General features: G+C 40.7%; 1 protein-coding gene across 2 annotated transcripts in view; it reads right to left on the minus strand.

Moving 5' to 3' along the window:
- aff2 (AF4/FMR2 family, member 2) overlaps positions 1 to 26,003 on the minus strand; it is a 237,628-nt gene that overhangs the window by 146,023 nt on the left and 65,602 nt on the right. For both annotated transcript variants that reach the window (XM_036005808.1, XM_031280093.2), the window contains exons 3-4: positions 15,433 to 16,093; positions 13,476 to 13,909 (exon numbers count right to left, since the gene is read on the minus strand). In XM_036005808.1, coding sequence (XP_035861701.1) covers positions 13,476 to 13,909; positions 15,433 to 16,093 — 1,095 coding nt within the window. The remainder of the gene's footprint in view (positions 1 to 13,475; positions 13,910 to 15,432; positions 16,094 to 26,003) is intronic.

Below are 26,003 nucleotides of genomic sequence, written 5' to 3' on the forward strand. Positions count from 1 at the left end.
ATTTGTATAGTCACAGCGTGTACAAACAACAAGGTCACATGAAACACAGCCATCTTCTAACCGTATACATACTGGGAACTATATTTTCAGAAGGCGAAGCACTGCTACTTCTGCTACTTGGGCGGAGTGATTTGCTCGCAGCACCTGAGAAGCCCCGTGGTGAGGAGCAGAGAGTTCGCCTGGAGTTCTGCAAGCAAATCAGTCCGCTATACAAATCACAACATGTAAAAAGGAAAATGTTGGCGTTATTTTGTCACTTATTGGGAGCAGTAGGCTAGATGGAGCCAGTTACCTCCAGGATCTGTGCTAAGCTAGGCTAGCGGTGGGTGTGTCAGACAGAGTTACGACACGCACGGAGATGAGAAGGGTATGTATGGACTTATCTAACTCTGGGAGATACGGTGAATAAGACAAAGTCCCAATAAGTCGCCGTGTTCCTTTAACATCCTGGAGAATGAGTATCATTGCATTAAAACAGTGCAGCCTGTCAGTATCAATCACATATCGGCAATGTGATTAGGACAGCATTAAAAAAGTTTCCATTTGGAAATAATCTGTAATCTGGAGAAATGATTCCAAAAAATGACACCCTTCTTTAATTAAATTACATAGTGTTTCAGTCACCTCATACTAAGTTCTGTAATGTATTATGTAAAGTAGCCTACAGCCAGAATCAACAGAGTAACATTAAAGGTTCTAATTTGAAATTTTATCGTATAATACCTGCTGCCACTGCCAGAGAAAAAAAACAGCTGTGGTTAAACGCAATTTAACAAGCGGACTGGACAGAAACAATCATCAAAAATGCTTGTGTTTGCAGCGCACACTTCATATCAAGGTAAGGTAACGTTAACGTTAATTAACCTTATCAGAAATTGGGGAACAACTTAAGTGATTTGTCTCGTAACACTAACTTTTTAGCGCATAAGTTAACGTTAGTTAGCCAACGTTAACCGTTGTTAACGTTAGCTAACTACCAAGGACTAAAACATAAAGGAAACAGTTACCATAAGTGCAATTAAAGAAAGGAAGAGGGAACACTGAGAAGGCCCATGTTATTTATATCTATGTTTCATTGCTAATGTTTGCCACTGTGGCCAACCAAAAGGGTAGCTAACGGTAGCTAGGCTGACATTTGCTCCAATTATATCTTTTTATTTTGTGGGAGAGGCTTCTACAGATAAAGACAGCCCAGACTTCTCTACTTTTTTTTCCACCACTGCTCATAATTCTTGTAATAAAATGTCACAGACGACTGCGGCTTTAAACTATGAATTAAATTCTTGACTGTGTGAACCCATGGCACCGGGTACATGCTACTGCTGGCACACTAAGCCAACAGATCACTGGAGCAGCCGATGTGGAAGCCGCAGTAAAAGTGCAGGGATTGACTGCTGTGACCCCCTTTGGTCAATGATCAGCGGGAGCCGCTGCGCGCCCAGCTCTCGGCCCTGCCATGGATTGAACCGCAGACCTCAGATTCCAACGGCGTTGCGTGGCTGGGAAATTGTGAAATAACAGCAGTTTCATCTGACCAGCCTGTTGAAAAATGTCTAATTCAAGAGGTGTGAAGGGGGGGATTTACCAAATATGCGAGTTGACAGCACTCTGAGGGGCGATAATACACACTATCAGCCTCTTAAAATGACAGCAGAGATCAATGCTGATCATTGCAGCTAATCCAGCCAACACAGCTATCATGTTAATCCTCAGGGTAAACAGTTAATCTCAAATCATAAATCATATTCTGTCTGTTATAAAACAGCATCGCTGAATAACTAAACCCACCATGCTGTGTGTGTATGTGTGTGTGTGTGTGTGTGTGTGTGTGTGTGTGTGTGTGCGTGTGCGTGTGCGTGTGTGCGCTGTCTCTTAGGAAAAAGCAATCTGTGAAATGTAAAGAGAAATGTAGCAATGTACTTTTGACGTTGTCAGCAATTGGCTTTTTTACTGCTGTACATCTTCGCACGACATTACATAACATCACCACTTTGTTTCACATGAACTCAATATCACAAAGAATCAGTGGTGGAAGAAGTGTTCAGATGCTTTATTTAAGTAGAAGTATTTATACCACACTGTAAAAAAAAATATATACTCTGCATTGAAAATGTAACTTTAGTAAAAGTATGTAAGAATCATCAGGAAAATGTACTGTATTAAAAGTAAAAGTACTCAATGCAGAAAAATCCTCACATTTTAGAAACTGGAAACGGTCCAAACTGTTCTGTCCATCAAATAAGTGTTTAATCGGCTATTCATTTCCGCTGGACTCGTAGGCCGTTGCATTGTTGGGTAGTTTGTAATAAAACATTGTATTTTATAAACTACATGTGTTTTGTGTGCAAAAATCATAATGTGTAAAGTAACTAGTAACTAAAGCTGTCAGATGAATGTAGTGGAGTAAAAGGAACAATATTTCTCTAGCGGAGTAGAAGTAGAACGTGGCATGAAAAGAATAGACTCAAGTAAAGTACAAGTACCTCAAATTTGAACTTAAGTACAGTACTTAATGTAATGTAACGAAGTACAAACATTTTGTTACTGTACTTAGTAGAATTTTGCGCGTTTATTTATATTTCTGGAAACATTTACTTTTACTCCACTACATTTCCCCTAAGCATCTTCGTTACTTGTTACTACAAAATAAAAAAAATCTGAAAAAATTTGTTAGACTGCCAATAAGCACGTTTGGCGAATCATTGCTCCTAGAATTGCATGTAACGTACGCTCCATTGACATAATGCCTGTTTGTTGCCAAGCACCAAAACCATAGTCAAAACTAAAGAATAACTGATAGGGTCATGGAAGCACCCGCTGCAGGCTCTGCCGCCAACGTAACAGCCGATCACCAGCCCGACGACAGCGGGGGTGAAGATAACGTTACACACCTGTGGCCGTATTTGCAAGAAATCTTTTTGTACGTTTGAGTGAAAGAGTCTTCCTCAAAAAAGGAAAAGAAAAATTCTGTTTCCATTTTCCGTTTGTTAATTTTAGACTTTGAATTTGATGTTTAAGAAGGTGTGGAAACCTTAAATATTATGCTTTACTAAAAGGAAGCCACAACAAAGTCTTTACATTTACTTTTAATAATTAAGTACATTTATTATCAGACAATTACTTTTGATACTTAAAGGTGCTGTAGGTAGGATTGCGAAAATCCAGGACAACTTCTCAGTCCCTCCCCCCTTTCCGCTAAAGCTCAAAACGGTCTCCTAAGCCCCTCCCCCCACAAGGGAGAATGAATGCGTGTGCATGAGCAGTGATTGACACGCAGATAGACACCCCCCCTGGCCCTGATTGTGCATCTGAACAGGGAGCTGTGGATTTTTGCAAATCGCACTACAGGCTGTAGGTGGTGCCAGAGGAGCCGGATTTTTGTTTAAATGACCTGCTTCATGTAGTTCTACTCGAACATAGGGTCAGTTTCAGCAAATATGACAGAAAATTAGTTTTCTTACTACTTACTATTACTAGAAAGTCTTACCTACTGCACCTTTAAGCAGAGTAAATATCAGATACTTTAAGACTTTTACTCAAATAATATTGTAAAAGTTGACTTTAACTTCTACCAAAGTAAATTTTTGGTAAGATACTTGTACTTTTACTCAAGTATTGGTTTCAAGTATACAAGACTGAGTAAACAGAAAGACACACCCAATTATTGGAAATGTAACAATGTAAGACAGAGGACGGCCAATTACTTCATGTCCTATGGTCCTGTGATAAGGTCCGGGATTTTTGGACCGGGATACATTCAATTCAATTCAATTTTATTTATAGTATCAAATCATAACAACAGTTATCTCAAGACACTTTATAGATAGAGTAGGTCTAGACCACACTCTATAATTTACAAAGACCCAACAATTCCAGTAATTCCCCCAAGAGCAAGCATTTAGTGTGACAGTGGCGAGGAAAAACTCCCTAAAATACATGATACACCTATGTCGGATTGCAGGGACCCAGGTTCCATTCAGCCTGAGATTATTTGTTCTGGGAGATGGGCCAACCCTAAGCATGATGGATAAGCACATTAGAAGTTGGGTCCAAACTAGTTTAATGATGGCCAGACAGATTATTTTAAGGGGACGGAAGAATGAAGGGGTGCCGTCAATCCAGGAGTGGGCTTGTGAGATGGCTAGGGTGGCGGCGTTTGAAAAAAATGTCATATAAACGGTATGCCAGATTGGATGTCTACACTAGAAAATGGGAGAAGTACCTGAGCTTTCTGGAGGGTTCCTAGGAAGCTTTGTGCTGGGGAGAGACGTGTATGATGGGCTTATGGTGTTGTCATTTATACATATGTTTAGTTGGTTTATTGTATATTTTGTTACTATTTTGTTGAAAGGTCTGGAATATTGTAGATGCTGTGTCATCTTCTCTTGATTTTTGTCTGGGTGAGTGGTGATAAATTGTTAATCACAAAAAAAAGGACTGAGTAATCGTACTGAGTTACATCCCACCACTGTAGAGAACAGACAGACTATGCCGGATGATCTTTTAACAATCCTGAAGATGATCTTAGCTGTTAAAGTCTTGAACTTTAAAACACCAGAGAGACTAGCCCAGGCTGCTGCCCTGTCTCCTCCTGTGATCTCTCTTATCACAGGGCTATTGCTGCGATGACACCCCTGCAGCACCTTGCTGATGGGAGACCTCCCCTGTGCTATTTGGCTGAAGTATATTTCTCCCCAGGCAACGTCTTCTCTATCCTACTGCAGCCACTCAAGAGTAGTTTGATTCATTTGGCTGTATTCTTTGTTTCTAGAAGGCGATTTTACAATCATTTTATCATCAGCATAAAAGCTAAATCACTGCATCTTCCTCTCTCTCAGTGAGGCAGTTAGCCAGCTCAATGAAAATCTAATAAATGAAAGCGTTAAAAAGCTTCCCATGAGTTACAGAGGAGCTTTGAATTCACACGACTGATACAGTATCGCCACTCAAAGTTTCCACAAGGTACTTGCTGCCTATATAAATCTATAGGCACTAATATAGTGAAAGATGGTGTCGTGTGTGTGTGTGTGTGTGTGTGTGTGTATCTGTATATGTCTCGGTCGTGAGTTGACAGGCAGCCTGAGGGAAAGAGAGGCCTGATGGGTATTATGCAAATGAAGCCAGCTGTTTGCTGCATTGGCAGACTTCCTCGTAACTCTCTTCTGGTTCTGCTGAAAGTGAGAAAATATCTTATCCCCGTTTCCCTCGCCGCCACATTCTCTCGCCTCTCCCTTATTTCCTCAGAGAAGGTATTTCTATACACCGTCATTTTATACACACCCTTCTCTCCACCTTTTACCGCTTTTCCCCGGCGTCTGCCTGACCATCCTTCTGCACTGTTACAGTAATGAATGTGCAAACGGGCAAAGCTTCCTTAAGCATTTGTTGACTTCTACAGTCGGAAGTAAATTATTCTGAGGCTCTGAATCCACAGCGCGCTGAAAAACAAACAAACCGTTTTCCATGAATAGGTCTCATGTTAATTCAGATATTTTATTACTGCAGAGACACTGCTTCATTTCAGTCAGTAAAAGCTTCTCTCTCATTTGTGTCTCTCCTCTCATTCCTGTCCTCCCTCACTGTACCAAACATGGCCACTTCCCTGCAAATACGGACAACACATTCTCACTCCCAGCGCGTCTAAAAGGGACGCTTGGCCAGGTGCCTTTGACGTTTGTTACAGACTCAAAAAGTCTCCTTTAACATCATCAGAGACAGTTTAGAACCAAGACGCCCCAACTCACTGTAATTTCCTATATCTACGGCCACACCTTTTTAGGAGACTAGCTTCAGGTCCTGAGTGTATTGATTCCAACAGGAGAAGTGAACGTGAACACAGATTATGAGCTATCCTTTCACCCCATAGTCCCCAAAGTAAATATCTGATCCGTTCGTCATAAACCACACATCTCCAGAACGTTCTGACACTAAAATGGCATTTTTCAGATGGACACATCAGGAGAAAATTAACTTTGTTCCAGACCTGTTTCTGTCTCAGGACCTAACTCTCGTGAGATCTGGCAACACAGAGAAGCTGACGTCAACTAACGTTCGTGAACGCCCCAAAACAACTAATCTCCGTGATGCTAAATATGTCTTTCAGTTGTGTAAATATCTTACGTTAGCAGAAGAAATTATTAAATTATACAAATATAACTTTTCATCCATCCACACGACATTCACTATACTTTTAAACTAGGCCACGCCCCTCGAGGAGACAGGAAGTGTGTACCGTTTCATACCATTGGCGCTGCTTGAAATGCGCTATCTTTAGTATATATATATATATTTGGCGTCATATCCAGAACTGCTTGGTTGGGACTCTTGGCGTCACTATTTGACGCTCTAGGTCGGGATGTACATTTAACAGACATGTAGACAGAGAGCAACATTAGCGTTTGTTAGTTGAACATAAGTAACCATTATTCCATTATACCAATAACCAATATTCACTCGCTCTTTAGTAGGGCTGGATGATACCGCCTAAAATCAAAATCACAATTAATTGAACATTGTATCTCGATTACGATTATTTTGTTTATGTTTTTGTTCACTGACAAGCTAATAAATGTTAAAATGCTCAACTATGGTGGGATAGTTTTTTCTAATGAAAGCGTGCATATCTTATCTCTGTGATTTTAAAATAATTGAAGGAGACTCACACAGATTAACTTTTTACGGTTATTTATTGAATGTTTCGAACAATTGTATTTTTTGCAAAAAAGAAAGAAATAAAAGATTTTAAGTACTTTTTTAAACATTTTACATTTCACAATTATTGGTTTCCGTCAGATAGTTCATGGATCTCAACATTTCCGGCCGAAATTTTACGGAGAAAGCGAGAAAGAAAAGAGATGGAGGGACTATGCTTTGTTGTTGCAGGAAACAGTCAGCTGTTCCACAAACTCTCGGGCAGTTAAGTGCTTGGGTTTGGTTTTAAGACTTCCAAGACTTCCTTGTGGCAACAATAGAGGCTGAAACGTTTCCTGTACGGGATTCTCACACCGCCTCAAACAAACTGACAAGTCTGAGCACTGCTTACATAATTGGACCCCGCAGGGTGACGTCGTGTTGAGTTTCTCCAAAAGTAGAATCGGTTCAAACTTTTCGCCGCAGGCCACTGTGGTTCTTTCTAGTAAAGTAAACTATTAAAAGTAGAAAGTCGGCCAGGAAACATGAGAGTAGCAGCTAGCACTGTCATCTGATAGTCAGATGGTTCATCCAATCACCTGCCAGGTACTTCTTTTCCCTTTTACAAACAGTTTCCAACAGACGTGGGGGACTCAAGTCGCCAATTTGAAGACTTGAGACTTGCTTGACTTACATTGATAAATGACTCGACTTGACTTTGACTTGAGACAGATGACTTTAAAGGACTTGACTTTTTATTGATGTAACAGCCAGGCCGTATTCTTTTTCTTAAGGTATTGAGAAGTTACGTTTTGTTTTTGGAACATCTTCGTGCTATAAGCACCACCCTGCCAAGTTGCAAGGCAACCTTCAAGAGCGTGGCAGACCAGCAGAGTTAAACGTTCAAAATGAATGGAAAGACCTGCGTTTTTGCCGGACCCTCTGTGTCTGTCTGTGGCTTTTTGCTCGAAACAGTGTTGATGAGAGCAAAGAGAGTGAACCAATACAGTAAAGTGGTGTGGGCTGTAGTCTATATATTGACGGCATTCCACTTCCGGGATTGTTCAGGTGCCGCCGGAAATTCAACTGGATGTCCTTCATTTTAGGCCGGATGTCCTTCACTTTGTCCGTTTTCTTTGTGTTGGCATTCTGAACTGAAACCGGTAGATTCATGAGGACTATGGTCAACTGCTCCTCAGATCTCTGCAGGGTAATCCAGACAGCTAGCTAGACTATCTGTCCAATCTGAGTTTGCACGACTGAAACAACCTTTTAATGTACACATGTTCAACCAAAACAAGTTCCTTCCCGAAGCTATTTTGCAGAGGCTTAAAGAAATGCCAATAAACCAGAGCACATTTTTCTCCCATCCAGGAATGCTGTGTGGGCTAGCCAGACCCTCCTCCGCAGCGCTGTGGAGGAAGGTCTGGCAATGCAAGACTATGCGGGCTGTAAAACCAAAACAATTAGCTCTGACAACTAAAACCCTTTTGCAAGTAATATTTCTCTGAGATCATCACTACAGCTCTTTTACTGCTATTAAATGCAATAAAACGTATTGATTAGTGGAGCTTTAAAATGACCCTTCACTCTAAAAAGCTGACTGTTTGGATACATAAGGTTACAAACTACGATGTCTGCAAGCTCACTGCTGTAGCAGGACATAACTATTTCTAAACACGGCAGAAGGATCTTAATGCAACGACTCCACAAGCATTTGCCAATAAATTGGTACAGCTGATGCTGATTTGCACTGGCTTATCCAACTCAAAGATGCTCAATGTAGCAAATGGATATGCAAATCAGCATATGACATCATCTGGCACCTTCGAGCAACACTTATCGCTGCCTTCCCTCAAGCAGCAGCAACACAGATGCCAACATTACGTGTTTAACCTACCAGAACTAAAGTTAGCGGCTAAAACATCCCAGGAAACTTCTGGTGACATTTGCACCATTTGCCCTTTGCTAAATACACCATTTTGTGGTGCAGTTAATTTGTTAAATCCAAGCATGACTTTCATCTTGTAAAAGTCAGAACACAAAGTACAAAAGATACATTTTAGAGCTATAAAATCTGAAAAAATAATAATAATATCCATAATCCAAAGACTTGAATTAAGAGACACACCAGTTTGTTGGAAATGTAAGACACTATGGTCCTGTGACAAGATCCAGGAATTTTGAACCGGGATACATGATAACCTCAATCAATCAATCAACATTTATTTATATAGCTCTTGCTTTACAGCAACCAGCAAGTATCCAAAGTGTTTTACATCAAGGATAAGAATAAAACAACATAACATACAATAAAAAGAATAAAAACATAAAAAAACAGGAGGAGGAGAGGGAAAATGTCACACCGCTACTATGTATTAAAAGCCATTCTAAATAAATAAGTTTGGAGTTTGGATCTAAAAAGAGCTGTTATAGTGCGAATGTCAGGGGGTAACCTGTTCCAAAGTCTTGGGGCAGCAATTGCGATCTGTGGGATGGATAGGCACATAAGAAGCTGGGCCCAGACTAGTTTAATGACAGCCAGACAGATTCTGGGGATGGAGGAACAAAAGGGTGCCGTCAATCGAGGGACAGACTGGGTCAAAAATTCCAGACTGATCTCATGAAGTGGCGTATGTATGACACGCCAATTCGTAGGCCATTATTGGCGTGTTATCAAGACGCATACTCGCTTTTTAGCGTGTTTATCAACGCCGTTTGGCCTCCATTGACTTACATTACCTTGCGATTGAGTGTCAATTTACGGCGTAGCGAATAGAATGAAAGGGCGAAAATCTGCCTAGGGAGGTTGGTCGGGGTGGTGGATGGGTCAAACACAGGACTTTCACCCAGGAGACCGGGGATCGTGTCCCACATGTCACGTTTCCTAAACTCAACCGTTGCTTTCTTCTTTTACTAACCCCAACCCGTTTTTCTTTTCCTAAACCCAACCTGTCCGCTGTACACGGCGCTCAAAATGCGTACAGATAACACGCCACTTGGCTTAAGAAAGTGGGCGTGTATGTTTACGCAAAGTCATGATGTCATGTTGAAAATTCAGCCCTGCATATTTTTGTACTGTATTATTGGTCGCGAACAACACACACACTGGGTCAGGCTAAATGGGGTGAGTCCAGACCTCCCCAACCACCTTTTTCCACCTATGGATGTAGTACTGTAGCGAGTAGGTCCGTCTAAATTCAGTTTAACCAGCTTCCTACGCTGATAGCCGTCTTTTTATAAGTTTAAATGCCCACGTCGACTTATACCAAGCTGGTGTGTTATATAAAGGCAAGATCTTTTCATGCAAAAAGGCATAAATGAATGCTTTCTCTGGGAGCAGAATTGATTTGGCTGGTGTTAGCCTCATGGTTATTACTGACTCAAGGTCTTGGTCTACCCTGCTTCTTATTTACCGCTACATTAGTGGTGAGGCGCTGTGCGCACCTCTACACACACGCCTGACGGAAACACCTCAGCGGGCCTTCAAATCAGTGTGAAATTACATCAGCTCTATACTTTGAACTACATGTAAATGAAACTTGTCATAGTGCGGTTGAAAATGTCACCTGTCACCTCCATGTTTACCTTCTCGCAGCCTCGCTCGCAGGGCCTTGCAAATATACCTGTATATCCACTCGACTCCGGTGTTGTTCACCTGAATCAGAATGCAGTGGAGACTATTGAATGTCACTAAAAGCTTAGTGACCTTAGTGTACCCAGAGGAGAATCAGAGTAACTGTAAGTGAGTTTCATTCTGGACAATGATTGGCTCCACACTGGTTGTGATGTCATACATTTTGCTGGTATGTCCAGGCATTAAACACAGATTTAAGGTGAGCTCAGAGAAGCTTTAGCATGCGGAATGTGAAAACAGACTTTTTGTATCAAACTCTGCACAGCGAAGCACAAACATCCAAGTGAATTTACAGTAAGAAAAACTAATTTTTGAGTGAACTTTAAAGGAACACGCCGACTTACTGGGACTTTAGCTTATTCACCGTATCCCCCAGAGTTAGATATGTCCATACATAACTATGGTTCTAATTTTGCTTTTAAAATAATGTATTCTTATCGGCATGCTGTTGGTGGCTTGTATATGTAATGAAACAACAGTATTAACAGCTAAACCTTACAATCTCACATATCTCACACTGAATCAATCCTCTCTCACAACAAACAAACACACACAACAAACACTTGGGAATAACGGGCTCAAATCAATAATTCTATAGTGCTAACAGAAGGCTTCCACATTAGTTTAAAGGCCTATTGCACACACGGACACACAAACGCACCCTCATCACACACTCGCAAAAATCACAGAACCGTGAGCTAAATATTTCATACACATTCGTGGCACGTGCACTCATTTGAAAATCGTTAAAATGGAAAATCAATCATGCTGATTCACTCCACAGAAATGTATTTTACTGCTCTCGCGCTTATGTGAAGCATTAGGACAACCACTGTTACTCCTGTTACTATGATGCCAAACCTTCATTTCACACATTCAATAATCAAAAGGGTATATGTGGACATTTAACCTTGTGTGCTGCCATAAAGTGAGCAGCAGGATTCTCAGTCTTTCATTTGGTCTCTGGTTGTCTGGTTCAATCCTCCGTTTTGCTGCTATTTGCTGTTTAAGCTGCAGAACACATCCAATAACTCATCTAACCAGAACAAATACAGCGGTGATAAGGTGCCGTAATCAGTCAGTCATTGTCTTCCTCTATCCCTCCTTACTCTTGTCATCGTCCTCTACACCCCCCCCACACTTCCTATAATCAGTCTCCCCTTTTTCTCTCATATCCCTCTCTTCCTCTGCCTCAGTCCTGCATCGAGTTTACATTTTCCTTCCAATAAATTCTCCTCGGAGTAAATATGAGAGGAGTGAAAACTAAGTGGTAAGCAGGCGATAACGGTGCATCCATGGATGTGTGGGTAAAACAAAGTGAAAGGAAACCACTCACGGCCATGACTGTGCTTACTCTCTTTCCACCCTCCATAAGAAAATGTTGAAAGTAAAGTACATTATAATACCCTCCCAGTCTCCCTTTGCTTTTTTCCTTCTCGTTGAGCCATATGCTCAAAGCGCCATCTCGGGCTCATTTGGAGTGCATGCACACACACACGCACACACACACACACGCACACAGACACACACACAGACACACACACACACACACACACACACACACACACACACACACACACACACACACACAATCAAAGCACGGGAACAGCTGGCTTGCTCGATATGGATGACTACTCGGCCTGTCAACCAGTTTCACACAGCACACAAACGCATCATCATCATCAAGCCTGGTGTTTCTCGCTGTTTTGAAAAAAAAGTGAGTGAGTGAGAGATAGATAGAGGGAGAGAGAGAGGGTGAAAGAGAGAGAGAGAGAGGGTGAAAGAGAGAGAGAGAGAGAGAGAGAGAGAGAGAGAAAGAGAGAGAGAGAGAGAGAGAGAGAGAGAGAGAGAGAGAGAGAGAGCAGGACAGGGAGCTAAGTGAGTGAGTCAAAGAGAGAATTGTGGAGGAGTTTGGTACTGTCAGATTCATTTGACATTTCAATTAGCAACGTGTGAATATTCACCATGATATCGTTTAACAAAATAATAATGGATTCGGAAAAAAAAGACAATTGCTGATATTACTGTATCGAAAAATGCAAACATGCACTCAAACCTACGACATGAGAAGCACAGACCGCATGTGTCACTGTTAACCAGCTCAACCAAACGCTCCTGAAGACATTTTAGATTATTTTTTTGCCATGTAGGTGTGGTTTATAGCCTTAGTATAATGTTAAGGAGGAATGGGTTAATTTAAGTGCCAATTCCTAAGAATAAAGTTATAATAATACATGTTATTACCATATGATTGTGCATATGGTTAAATTAAATAAACTATGTAAATGGCAGTGTAACCAAATAATAATTAGTCTACATCTTTGTTCTTTCAGTTCAATTTGTTTTAAATAATAACACTTTATGTCAGCTGTCATCCTCGAACAATGCAAAATAAAGAATTAAAGGTGCACTTATCATTCATATTCATTACGAATGAGGAAATTAGGTGAAGGGAGCTGGGTTTTAATTTCTCCATGCACTTTAAAGACAACATGGCTTGCTAAAACAGATTAGGTACGTCGCGTTTAGAATGCAGGGAGAAATTAAAACTCAGCTGGAGGAAAACATGAATAACTTTTAAAAGACACTTGACAGAAAATGTATCTTGGCAAAACTTATTTTTCCACCTGGCAACCCCCCCCCCCCCCCCCCCATTTGTTATATACACAGGAGAGAAAACTATTTACGATCTAACAGAGAAAATGGATCACCAGAAATTTGTTTTAGTGTTCCGACCACCGTTCATTACTAGACATTGATATTGATAGTAATCAGGGTTTTCCTCATTGTATTGCAAGCCTGGTGGCCCACTGGGCTTTAGTGGCCCCCCCACTAGGCCTAAGCCACTGGGAATTATTTTTTTATGAAGTTTGTTAAACTGCAGTTACAGTGGGGCAGCCCGCTTGGAAATGTAGACGTAGTCATATTTTGAAATCTCCAGTTAGCTTTAAGCACTGACTTCATGTAGGGCCCTATGGAATCTGTCTTATATCTATCTTATTTTTTTATATTCTCAATTTCACGATTCCGTCCATGATTCTGGTATCACAGAAAGTATTGGGCTCTACATTAATGCTGCCATCGGTCTGTGACTGGCCCCAGGCAGGCCCTTATCGAAAAAATAAATAAAGACACTTGTCACCGGGCCTAACAATTTTTCTGGGGGAAACCCTGGTAATAGTATAAGTCATGGTAGTTGTTCTCTTACCTCCCCTGCGTGGCTGAGACTCAGTTTTGGCAGTTTATTCTTCGCATTCCCAGAGTTTCCTCCGTAAGACTGACTGTTGTTAAATCCCTCTGTGGCCACTAAGGGGGGTTTAAGCTGGGGAGAGTCACTAGGCGCCTGGTCCTGGCCATCCATTGGTCGGACATACGCTGTGGGCTTCTGCTGGACTGCGATTGGCTTCCCTGATAGGCTTCCAGGTGGGAAGGTGGGCGTGGTCAGTCCGGATGTGGGAGTGGTTAGACCAGGAGTAGGCGTTGTCAGAAGTGATGTGGAAGCCAGCGGAGAGGAGGATGTAGAGAGTTGACAACCTGTCTCATTTTCTAATGGGGAGGATTTAAAATGTCCACCATTTTCTGTGTTAGTGGAAGACTTAAAATGGCCACCGTCCATGGTGGAAGATCGAAAATTGCCACCATCTGTGAAGAGAAGGAAAACGGAGAAAAATCTAAAAGAAAAGTCAAAAATAACCAAAACAACACCTGTTATAGGAGAATATTGCTCTGCTCTGTCAAAATCTAATGACGGTTGAACGCCAAAAATCCTCTCTCCCAGATGGATGGAAGCAATCACAATCAAAGCAAATTATGTGTTGCTTGGTGGTTCAGAAATCAACTGAAAGATGTGGTTATCATTGAATGCAGATGTTAGTTTCAGAAATCCCACCCAAAAGGTGATAGAGTCTGTTTCGCACTGAAAATTATTCAGTGAAATTATTCATCAGCACTCATGGCTCCAGCAAATACAAAGATTACCCATGCATATCAAAATGTAGGAAGTCCTCTTTTTGTTGTGTGAATGGCAGGTTTAATTAACCACATTCTGAGATATTCCCCACGGTTAAAGGAATAGTTAGACATTTTGGGAAATGTGCCTATTCTTGAGGAGAGATGAAAAGATAGATGCCACTCTCGTGTCTCTACGCTAAATATAAAGCTAGAGACAGCAATTTATTAGCTTATTAGCCACATTCACATTGTGTTGTTTTTTATTGTAATCATAAAGACCAAGTGAAAAAACATTCATGGCAGCCTCTTAATTGTAGTTCAGAGATGGAGATATTCAGAATTTTTGACAGCGACCACATGTTAAAAAGAACTAGCTTATTTGTCAACAAACGTTAGCAAAATGGCTGCAAAGCTCAAATCGCTGGCAGTTACGTAAAAAAAGTAGCTAATTTAGGATATTTGAATAATGTGACTACAAGACTTAGGAACATGGGTAACCATCTTGGAATGCCTGAACACTCAATGTCTAAATAACGGGAGGTTTTCCTGTTCCTCCCATTGTGCCGACACTGCATGAATGCAGCATTAGCTTAGCATAAAGAAGCAGCTAGCCTGGTTCCATCTAAAAAAATCTCCCTATCAGCCCACTTTGATATAACATTTTAAAATTCAGAGGCGCTGGTAGGTACAACACTGGACAGAGCCAAGCTAGCCGTTTCTCCATGCTTTCAGTTGTAATGCTATGTTAAGCTAAGCTAACTGGCTGCTGGCTCTAGCTTTACATTTAGCAAACAGATACAGGAGTGGTATCAACTTCTATTTTTCTAAAATGTAGAGGTGCTGGTAGGCAAAAAATGTTAACGATGGACAGAGCCAAGCTAGCTGTTTCTCCCTGCTTCCAGGTTTTATGCTATTTAAAGCTAAGCTTACTGGCTGCTGGCTGTACAGGAGTGGTATTGACTCCTTTTTTTTGTAAAATTTAGAGGTGCTGGTAGGCAGATTTTTTTGAACACTGGACAGAGCAAAGCTAGCTGTTTGTTCCTGCTTCCAGTTTTTATTCTATGTCTAACTGGCTGCTGGCTCTAGCTTTACAATTTGGCATACATACAGGAGTGGTATAGACTTTTTTTATCTAGCTCTCACATTAAAAGCAAATTAGTGTATTTCTCAAAATGTCAACCTATTCCTTTGAAGCCTTTCTGTGAAGGGCTTACCTGGGAGCGGAAGGGCTTTGGACGGATGCGAAGAGTGCCTTCTCCCAGAAGAAGATGAGGAAGAGGAGGACGAAGAGGAGGAAGAAGGGCTTGAGTCCCCTTTTAGACCGAGTTCATCTTTAAGGGAGCTAAACAGCTCTTCATGACGTTGCATTTGCTGCTCCTCTAATAAAGACATTTTCCCTCTTCCACTCGCACTTGCCGTCACCTGCCCCTGCCCGTTCTGTGCTAACCCCAGAACGAGGCCTGATCCTTGGGCGCTCTGTCCGTGGCCTACCCTTGACCAGTCCATGGAGCTCCGAGACTTTTTCGAATTCTGATGTGGGATCGTTGTGGCGCTTGTTGACGATGCACTCGAAGCGGGAGGTTGCATGGAGGTTGACGATGAGGAAGATGAATTCCCCATCCTCTTGTCCACACCTCCCTCTCCTCCTCCTCCTTCACCTCCACCCGTTCCTCCTCTCAGGGCTTCGTTGAAAAGCTGGGGCTCCATGGTGGGTCTCTCTGCCGTTGAAGTGGTCGGGGTCTGCAGGTTGTTGCTGCCTTTGGGGATTCCCACCAAGTGGCTCTGGTTGGAATGGCTGGTCAACAGGTCTTTCATTTCTTCGTAGGAGCCCAATGTGTTCTGGACGCGACTGGCCAACGCATCACCTTTATTAGTCTGAATGAAAAAAAAAGGTAGAAAAAGACAAGTGGGAGGGAGGGAGAGAGAGAGAGAGAGAGAGAAGAGTATTAATTAAGTCTTCCATTTTTCCATTTCTTTAGGCTTGATTAAAGGCCCTCGTTATTCACCCGGAGAGGAACAGTGAGAGACGGATAGGGTGACCACTGACCAGACATCAGGACCAAATGATTAATGAAACACATGTCGCTCTTAAGAGGGTCCAGTCCAGGCTGGCGCAGTAAAATTAATGGGGCAGGAATCATTATTAGCCTGACCCCAGATTCTCAAGCAATCATGGCGTGGAGGACAGTGCGAGCCTCACTGATCTATGACGGTGCAGCACCTTCTGCTGCTACGTGCTAATGTGGAGACGTTCCTCAGAATAGCTCAAGTGTACCATATGTGTCAGTCATTGACGGCTTCTTTAATGATGAAACTACATGGTTTGGATCATTTGGTGTTTTTGAAAGGACAAGGGTAATCAGCAGGGGTGTTCAGTAGATCTATATGTGGAACCAAATTCCTGCAAAAAGCCTTGGGAGAGGAGGGGGGAAAAAAACTGAAAACCAGTAGATTTTTATACCACCCTCTGACATTTATTTTCTACCTGAGCAACAAATTGGGAAGCAAATATTAATCATGGGCCAAGTCTGAATTATGCAAGATCTACAGCCTGTAATTTAATTTCATCATGAATTACAGACAAATGACGAACACTTAACACTGACTAAGATCAATGTGACATTGTAATTTTATTGTACATAACTTTTGTGGTTTGATCAATAGATCCAGCCATAAAGGCAAAGGTATTTGACAACCTGTGCTCTGCTAATCACCCCTGCGGTAACATGAAGTGGCTGTCAAATAAAGCTGCAATAGGTTTAAAAGGTTGAAACGAATGAGAAGGAGTGAATAAGACTCTTTATCTAATTTCCATGACAGGGTGAAATTGCCTGTATTTGGAGAGGTTAATGAAATCATGAATAATGAATGCATGTTCATAGGAAATAGGAGCTTAACTAATCTTAGGTCATATTTCTGGAGAGAGCATCAAGTTACATGTAATAATAATAATAATGAATAATCCCTGCACTGATTGTAGCGGAACTTAACATCAATGATGCAGATCTGTGAGAGGCTGTCAGGGTTGATTTTCAAACTACATCTATTTCACTGTGGTCAGAAGAATAAAACCACACATCTTCAATCGTAGGTTCAACAAAATTATTATCAGTTATTGAACATGATCCATGATTTTCCTATGCAAACAGCTTCAGTCAATAACTAAATAATAATATTTGTGTGTGTGTGTGTATGTATGTATGTGTGTTAGACATTCATGTTTTATTCCACAAATAAGCTGATTTAACACTTTTAAATAAAATATAATAAAAATAGAAAGAAATTCCACTATGAATTGCACACCATATTTCTTCAAAGATATTGAGGCGGTCTAATGACATTGAACCCATCTATAATTGGCTTTAACAATCATCGCATTTTCTACTGCTTCTAAGCTCTCAGAAAGAGCTTTAAAAGCATATTGGGTGAAAAGTTAGGAGACTTATCTGGCTATTTATTTTATTGGTTGTTAAAAACGGCGCTAGAGAGGTAGAAGTTACATCTCAGCTACTAGATAATCCTTATTATGTCCTCATGCTGTAACCCATGCTAAAGTTGACTAAAAAGAGGAATAAAAAAAATCATCTTTTGGAAATTGATCTTAATGCGTTAATTAAAAAAAATGAGGAAAAATCCAACCTTTAAGGACACCAATTTTCTTTGTGAATGAATAACGTATTGTAAATAAATACATTGGCATGGGGTACTTTCAATAAAATCATCTCTTAGTGCAAATCAAACCAGCTATTAGGTTAACTGAAATAAAACCATGCCAATCTCTAGGTATGGTGAAGGGTATGTGATGATGTGGGGCTATTTTAATTCCAAAGGCCAAGGGAACCTCATCAGGATGCATAGTATCCTGGATCCTTGAAATAACTGGCCTTTAAAAAAAAAATCTGCCTGCCTTTATGGGAATTGAACACAGGGGTGTACTTACTTACTTATATATATATATATATATATATATATATATATATATATATATATATATATATATATATATATATATTGAAACCTTGTATCTCCATATTTTTACACTTTAATTTTTTTCTCCATAAATCAATGCTATTGGTCACCCTTTATGTCCATCTCTGTGCTTCATGAATATATAATCAGTGATGCGGCCCGAGGACTAGGGTAGATAGCTCATTAAAAAAAGTCAACACAAATCTATGAGACTGGAAGCATCATTCATCTCTTCTATCATGTCTCTCTTTGCCCCACTGTATCCTTCATTTTTACACTCTAACAACGCAGCGAAACCATTAAAAATACCAAAAAAATGAAACAGGGCAAAGAATCAAGCCTTATTTACAAAAGATTCATGCAAGAAAGGAGAGAATTGCTTTCAAATAATCTTAACAGATTTAATTTCTGTGTGTGTGTGTGTTTGTGTGTGTGTGTGTGTGTGTGTGTGTGTGTGTGTGTGTGTGTGTGTACAGACACACAAACACTACACACCGTGGCAAGCCAAAGTTAGCTGTGAATAAATTAGCTCATCTCTTCTCCATCTCGGGCTCATGAATAAAAGATCTGGTGGCTGAAGAGGAACAGAAAACACATTTACAGAGAGGCAAAATGGAAAACAGAGGAGAAGGAGAGGATGAATACCTATGTGTGTGTGTGTGTGTGTGTGTGTGTAAGTGTGTGTGAATAGATCATCCCAAATAGCTGCTAACAGCATAACGCTCTTTAACAGGATTAGAAGAGGGATTAGCTTAATAGCTGACAGAGAGAATGAATACTGGAGAGGGAAAGAGAGGGGGAAAGACACAGAACTAGAGTGACAGACACACGATAGATATACAGGTACAGCGAGAGACTGATGGTAGAAAAAAAGCAGCAAGAGAGAGGCCGGCAATGATTAAAAAAAATAAAGGGGGGGAGGGGGGTTGATATAGATCTCTAAAGGAGCAGTTTGGAAAATTCAGTCAAAGATTCTCTATTACTAAAGATTACACGCTGTGTCAAGACCAACCCGTTCTCACTCCCAACTTGTAAAATACGGACACTTACCCTACAGTCACATTAGCTACAAAAGAGAGCGACACACACTCGTTTGTGGGCGCTCCTGGGCGTGCCTAGCCTACCCCTGGTTGCTTGGCAACAGTAAACAGATATTCTTGGGTGCTACCTTCAACCACGTCTTAAAAGTCAGAGGTATTGTTAAATTACAAGAACGATGTTTTTGGATTTAAAAGTATGTATTTCTCAATAAAAGTAACACAATATATGAGATTAAATGCCAAACATATCAGATATGTACATAAATACGATGTCCTGAAGCGTTTTCCGCCATCTTGAATTATTTTCTTCGACTCGAGCCACTGACATATGTCACGCTGCCCTCACGCTGCCTTTACTCCGATTGGCAGTCGCTTTGTTGCATCGCTCAGCATTTGCATAAAATAGACTTCTTGTCTATTTTGGCCCCGCCTTGCTTGTGGCAAAGGGCATTTTGTAACCCCACCCACGATCTTTTCCTAAACCTAACTGCCCCCGTTCTTGTGCCGCATGACAGTCAGTATGTCCCGACCCAGAGCGTCAAAAGTGACGTCAAGAGTCCCAACACTAAAGGACACTTTTAGCGTGAATAAAAAAAAACGCCAAAGGACGCACTTTTAGAGTGAATAACAAACGCCAAGAGTCCTTACGCTAAAAAAGACTTTTAGAGTAGCTTACAATCGCCAAAGGCACATGACCAAGCGTCCGTATTTTACGCAATGGGAGAGTGAGAATGTGTTGGTCAAGACACTACGTGAGTCCTCTACACGATGTGAGTCACGCATGTGCAAGAGCGGCCGCCATCTTTGACAGCTAGCTACGGCAACATCACTTGGACAAAGTGCGAAAACTAAATACTTTCACCCAGGAAAAGCATGTTCGTTCCTTGGGAGTGTTTTAATCCAAACCACAATCTTTTTGTCTAAACTTAACTTGTCGTTTAGGTGCCTAAACTTAGTTATATTTTGTATAATTTATTAATATTTTCTTTTGCCAACCTTTGATATTTACACAGCTAAAACATATTAAGCATTACTGAAATTAGTTTTGTTAGGGCGTTCATGAACATTAGCTGACGTTAGCTTAGCTGTGTTGCCACATCTCGCGAGAGTTTGGTCCTGAGACAGAAACACGTCTCGAACAAAGTTAATTTTCTCCTGATTTGTCCGTCTCAAAACCGTCATTTTAGTGTCAGAATGTTCAGGAGCTATGCGGCTTGTGAATAATGGGTGCAATATTTACTTTGGTGACTATGGGGACGAAAGAATCAGTCATAATCTGTGTTTACGTTCACGTTGGAATTAATAGACTCAGGATCTGCCGCTAGTCTCCTAAAGAGGCGTGGCCGTGACACAGATACAGAAAAAGGCTCTGAGTTGGGGCTATCTCGGTTCCAAAACGTCTCTGATTCAGTCAGCACATAGACACAGAGAAAGTGCGGTGAGGTCGTAGAGGCCTTGGTAAATCCACTGAATTGTAAAGTAAAAAAAAATAATTTAATTGTTAGTGTGGCAAATAAATCAGCAGAAGAAAGTAGCAAGGTGTGCCAAAGCCGTTTTTCAGGGTTCGCAGTGAGAGATAAACTGGGGATGTATACTGTATGGAGGAAAAAGATGAGTTGGAAAGAGGTGGAATATGAAACAAGTAAACATGTTGTCCCCTATGAGTGATGCACTCACCCCTTTGGGCCAGTCACTTATAAGATGCATCATTGCTCCAAGTTTTGTTTGAATTTGTATTACCTTTGATTATTATTCCCTTCAGTTAATCACCTTTAATGAGAGATGTAGAAAGCTCCTGCACGACATCACACCTCTGTCAGGTGCGAATGTGAAAGAATCGAAAATGAGTAAAGGATAGATAGACTAAAACTCCGCTCTAGTCCCACTCTCTTTATCAAAAACTTTTCTCTGCCTTCAAGTGCAGTCAAGCTCTACAAACGATCTGACGGAAAACGATAACGAAGTATAAAGTCTACTTGTGCTACATTGGGGGGTTAAAGAACACCACAGGACGTCACACAAATGGGCCTTTAAAAGTGACACTCACCACGACCATGCGGCGAATGACCGGAATGTTTTTTCTGGTCTGAACGTGCCCCTAATGGTGCTCTGTATCAGCTGGATGTGTAAATAAGTCAGATTGCTAACGTGTTGACCCTCAGCTTTATAAGGTAATATATCAATGTTCTTTTTCAACGCATTCTCAAGAATGGGTTCATATAATATCGTACGAAAAGTAATGCACACTTAAAAACGTATGATATCATACAAAAACTAGGAGACCGCTGGCTGGTCAGCTACAAGCTCCGTGACGCCGAGCGGCAGTTGGTAGTTGTTTAGGCTGCTACAGAGCTTTGTGACGGCGACACACACACACACACACACGATCACAATTAATCGCAATTTTATCGAAATCGCAATATGGACTAGTGCAATATCCAAATCGCAGAGAGCTGCAATATTTGTTGTTTGTTAAAGGCAAAATATGTGTCAAGCCGTTCTGAATGAAGTATTATGGTGCTGCAGAGACGTCCTGGCCTACAAATCCTATCCTACAGAAAACCTCTTTGTTTGGTACAGATCCTCACAAAAATCACACTATAATCATTTACATTTTTTAAGATTTAATATTAGTCAATGAAAATGAGAATAATGATACAAACATGATCCTTCCCTTCAATATCGTGAATCATATTGCAATTGCAATATCAGTCAAAAATAATCGCAATTAGATATTTTCCTCATATCGTGCCACACACACACACACACACACACACACACACACACACACACACACACACACACACACACACACACACACACACACATTGCCCTGACCTCAGCACCATTAATTAGTTGGAAACAATTAGTTGGATTATGAAGGCACCAAGGATTAGATTCATTATGACAACAACTTCTCATGTGCCGCTGGTCCCGGAGCAGCGTCTTCGTGAGTGTCCTCTGTGTTCAGACATAGCAGCACTTAAACACAATCTGTCAAGATTCAAAGCCAGTCTGTCCCAAGGTCGATACACTTGGCGGCATAACCAAGTGCCTGGCGGAGAGTTAACAAACCAAAATCAATTTCAAACACAGGGGCAGGAGAGTGCCGTGGACTTAATGCAGGTCTAGTTCACTTTCAGCTAAAGAAGAAACCAAATGATGGCATCTCAAGTCCCGTAGAACTAGGACTGCACGATATGAGGAAAATACCGCGATATGCGATAACGTTGTCGAATATCGTGATAACGATTATTATTGCGATAAATAAACAGAGTGTTCTCAGTTCTGCCTCTCTGCTGCTTTCAGTAATCTTCTAAAATACAACAAATTGCTTGTTGAATTTCAAACAAATAAAAAGGAAATCATTTCTAGCATTCGTTTATTGAACACTTTTAAAGGCACCACTAAAAAAAGAAGACAGAAAAAGACAGGTACATTTTAAAGTGCAGTTTCCTACTTACATTTTCTTTCAACTTACACAACAATTCTCTTAGTGTTTTTCGCGATATTTCGCAGCCTTTCGCAACGCGTATGTCGCGCAAGTTGATAACGCGCTGACGATAAAAAAACAATATATTGTGCAACCCTACGTCGAACAGAACAGACCACAACCTTACCAACTATTGGCCTCACTATTGGGAGAGCAAGAGGGGGAAATGGTTAGAATAGCCTGCGATGATATATAGGCCATCATCAGCTTTATCATCCCCAAAAACAGCATTAAAGTGCATTATGGTACAAAATAAACGTTTGGATAATACTTGGTTAGTAATCATTTTGTCCAATTGATTGCTTACAGAAGGCAAATGGGGTTTCATAAGAACCTAAATCACAAAGTGGGCTGCTTTAGAGGAGAGTGGCCCATCCTCACTGATTAAGATGTCGTAAATTCACTCCATTTCCCCAAATGAAATTCTGGTGTCAGATATGTCCATTGTCCCCCCGCAGAGATCAATCAAAACTTAACAGCGAAGTATAAAGCTGTCTGCTAACCAGCAACGGGAGAGCTCTGTGTGTGGAGAAAGCAGCACTCGGTGGGAAGAATCACAGCTCGGCCAGCTTGTAAAGATGACTGTGTGCTGTTTGCAGCTCGCTGACGTTAGCTCAAACCAGGGCTGTAGTCAAGTCCACCTTTGTCGTGTCCAAGACAAGTCCAAGACCAGGACTAGTCGAGACCGAGTCGAGGCCGAGTCCAAAGAAGTTTGAGTCCAAGTCAAGACCGAGTCCAAAAAGGTTTGAGTCCAAGTCAAGACAGAGTCCAAATGAGTGACAGTCCCGACCGAGAAAGAAAGGATCAAATTAGGCCATATTATTTACTTTAAAGCTATAGCGCGTAGTTTCTATCTCCCCCATTAGGAATTCTAAGTGATGACAACACCACTGTCGGCGCATCCACATGATACAAGCCTTCCGTGATCGCACACCACCCCCACCCCTCCTCCACACAGTTGTTTGTAGCCAAGGAGTCACAAGAAGAAGAGGTAATTACCGACACATTTTTGTGAACATAGCCATACTGAGAAATACAGAGAGAGTTGTGTGGAGCTGATAGTCTTCATTAGCTTTGTATCAACTCATTTGGCAATGGCTTGAATGTAAAGGACATTCATTAATATGAAAAAGTTACAGAATAAAGCTTTAAGTATAACAATTTCACTAAAGTCACATGAGGCTGTAGTGCAACTTTGTATTTTAGATTACAAGTCTTTTTATTCTGGTTTAACAAGAACATTCTTGACCGCTAATGGAAAATGTAACCATTAACAAGCAACACAGTTGTCGCTTAAAAAACTGACATGATGACATTCTTGAACTGAATACTCGTCCTGAAGAATCCATAGTGTCAGTGGCCAAAATGAAAATGATTGAAGCCTGATGATTGAGGTATATGACGCAGCCAGGAATATATCAGGGGACCAATGTTAATGCCTGTTCTAGATGGATTTTGAACTAAACCAAAACCTGTTTTCTGAACAAGTGCGCTTCATCGATGGTTTTGAAGGAGGAAGTTACTTTAGGTCGAGACCAACTACAATATTTGGTTAGTCCAATGGCCGAGACAAGTCTGAGTCCAAATACCAACGAGTCAAAGACAAGTCCGAGACAAGAGAAAAACGGCTCAAGTCCGGACTACAGTACTACAGACCTGGCTCAAACTGACAGACAGTTACTGTTTGCTTGACATCAGTTAAATTGGTTGTTTTACATTCAAAGTTTAGAAATAGTCTTCTTGGGTATACAATTATTCACATTCTTTACGAGTAAGATGAGAAGAACACTATGTTGTTACGTATACGTAGCTGGGAGGCAAATAACTTACATTAAGCCCAGAGGTGGAAAGTAACGAATTACAGTTACACATGTTAATGTAATTAGGTAGTTTTTTTGTGTACTTTTACTTTTTAAAGTAGTTTTTTTAAATCTGTAAATTTATTTTTACTTACGTTTGTTTTGTTTGAGGTATTGGACTTTGTATTTTAAATCACATCCACATCGAAAAAGTTCCTGAACGTTGTTTTGAGCCATTGCTTTTGCAAAGTATCTGTCAACAAACTAAAATCAAAAGCGTGATATGGCTTTGTGCCCTTGATTTTTTTTAAAGATAATTTTTTTGGGGCATTTTCGGACTTTATTTTGACGGGACAGCTGAAGACATGAAAGGGGAGAGAGAGGGGGGGAATCACATGCGGCAAAGGGCTGCAGGTCAGAGTTGAACCCGGGCCCGCTGCTTCGAGGTGTAAACCTCTATGCATGGGCGCCTGCTCTACCAACTGAGCTATCCGGGCACCCAAGCGTGCAACTTAATTAATTAAGTATAATAAGTATAAATAAGATAAGTATATATATAAGTATAAGTATATATAAGTATAATTATAAAAAAAAGTCTTTAGTAGTGTGGGGAAAGAACTAATCACTGTGCACTTCTGTAATTTAACTCCAGACAGCATTTTAAACATCAGAAAATGACATGATCTGTGATAGACATTCATCAGGACAAAGCCAAAAACCGGAGGGAGAGACATGACCCAAAGATACTGAGGAGAATTTGAGTCAAAAGTCACACTCCATCTTGAAGTCATAACTCAGTCAAAACACACAGACAAGAAACAGATATTGATATCATTCATGTGACTTACACTCTTCCAGAGGATATCATTATCTTCAATGTCAATCACGAATAAACTTCCATAAATCTGCTTAGAAATCACATGTTCCTTATAATTGCAGAACTTGCATGAGAATCATCATGTTTCAAAGTGTTCTTCTTATTAAAGTAATCCTGTGATAGTTGTCTGTACAGTCATGGGTACACTGCAAGGAGGGACTATTAATAGCTAATTTGGCATTGTTTTAATGGTGCCAATTTGCTATAATGTTAACAAATATAGGCTAAAAAACAGGGCACCAAAGACAATACAAGTAGTACCTGTAGAATTTTTTATCAGATTAGTAAAACATTTTTGGACGCAAATTATAAATTTTAACATTCAGTACTCCATTATGGGTGATTAATTATTGGTGAATACTCAATACTCAAAAAAGTAGATGGACAAGCAGCAATGACTCAGCATTCCGCTATCTTGTTGCTCTCCATACCAATGATAAATAGTAGGGCTGTCAAAATAACGCGTTCATTTCGATTAATTAATCTGAGAAAAAATAACGCGTTAAAAAAAATAACGCAGATTAACGCAGATTAATCCATTCCATATTGACATTTGACCCGGAGCCGTTCTAGCCACCATTGGACTGTAAAATGAAGGAGGGAGACG

Source organism: Sander lucioperca, chromosome 1 (genome assembly GCF_008315115.2).
Source record: "Sander lucioperca isolate FBNREF2018 chromosome 1, SLUC_FBN_1.2, whole genome shotgun sequence".
NCBI lineage: Eukaryota > Metazoa > Chordata > Actinopteri > Perciformes > Percidae > Sander > Sander lucioperca.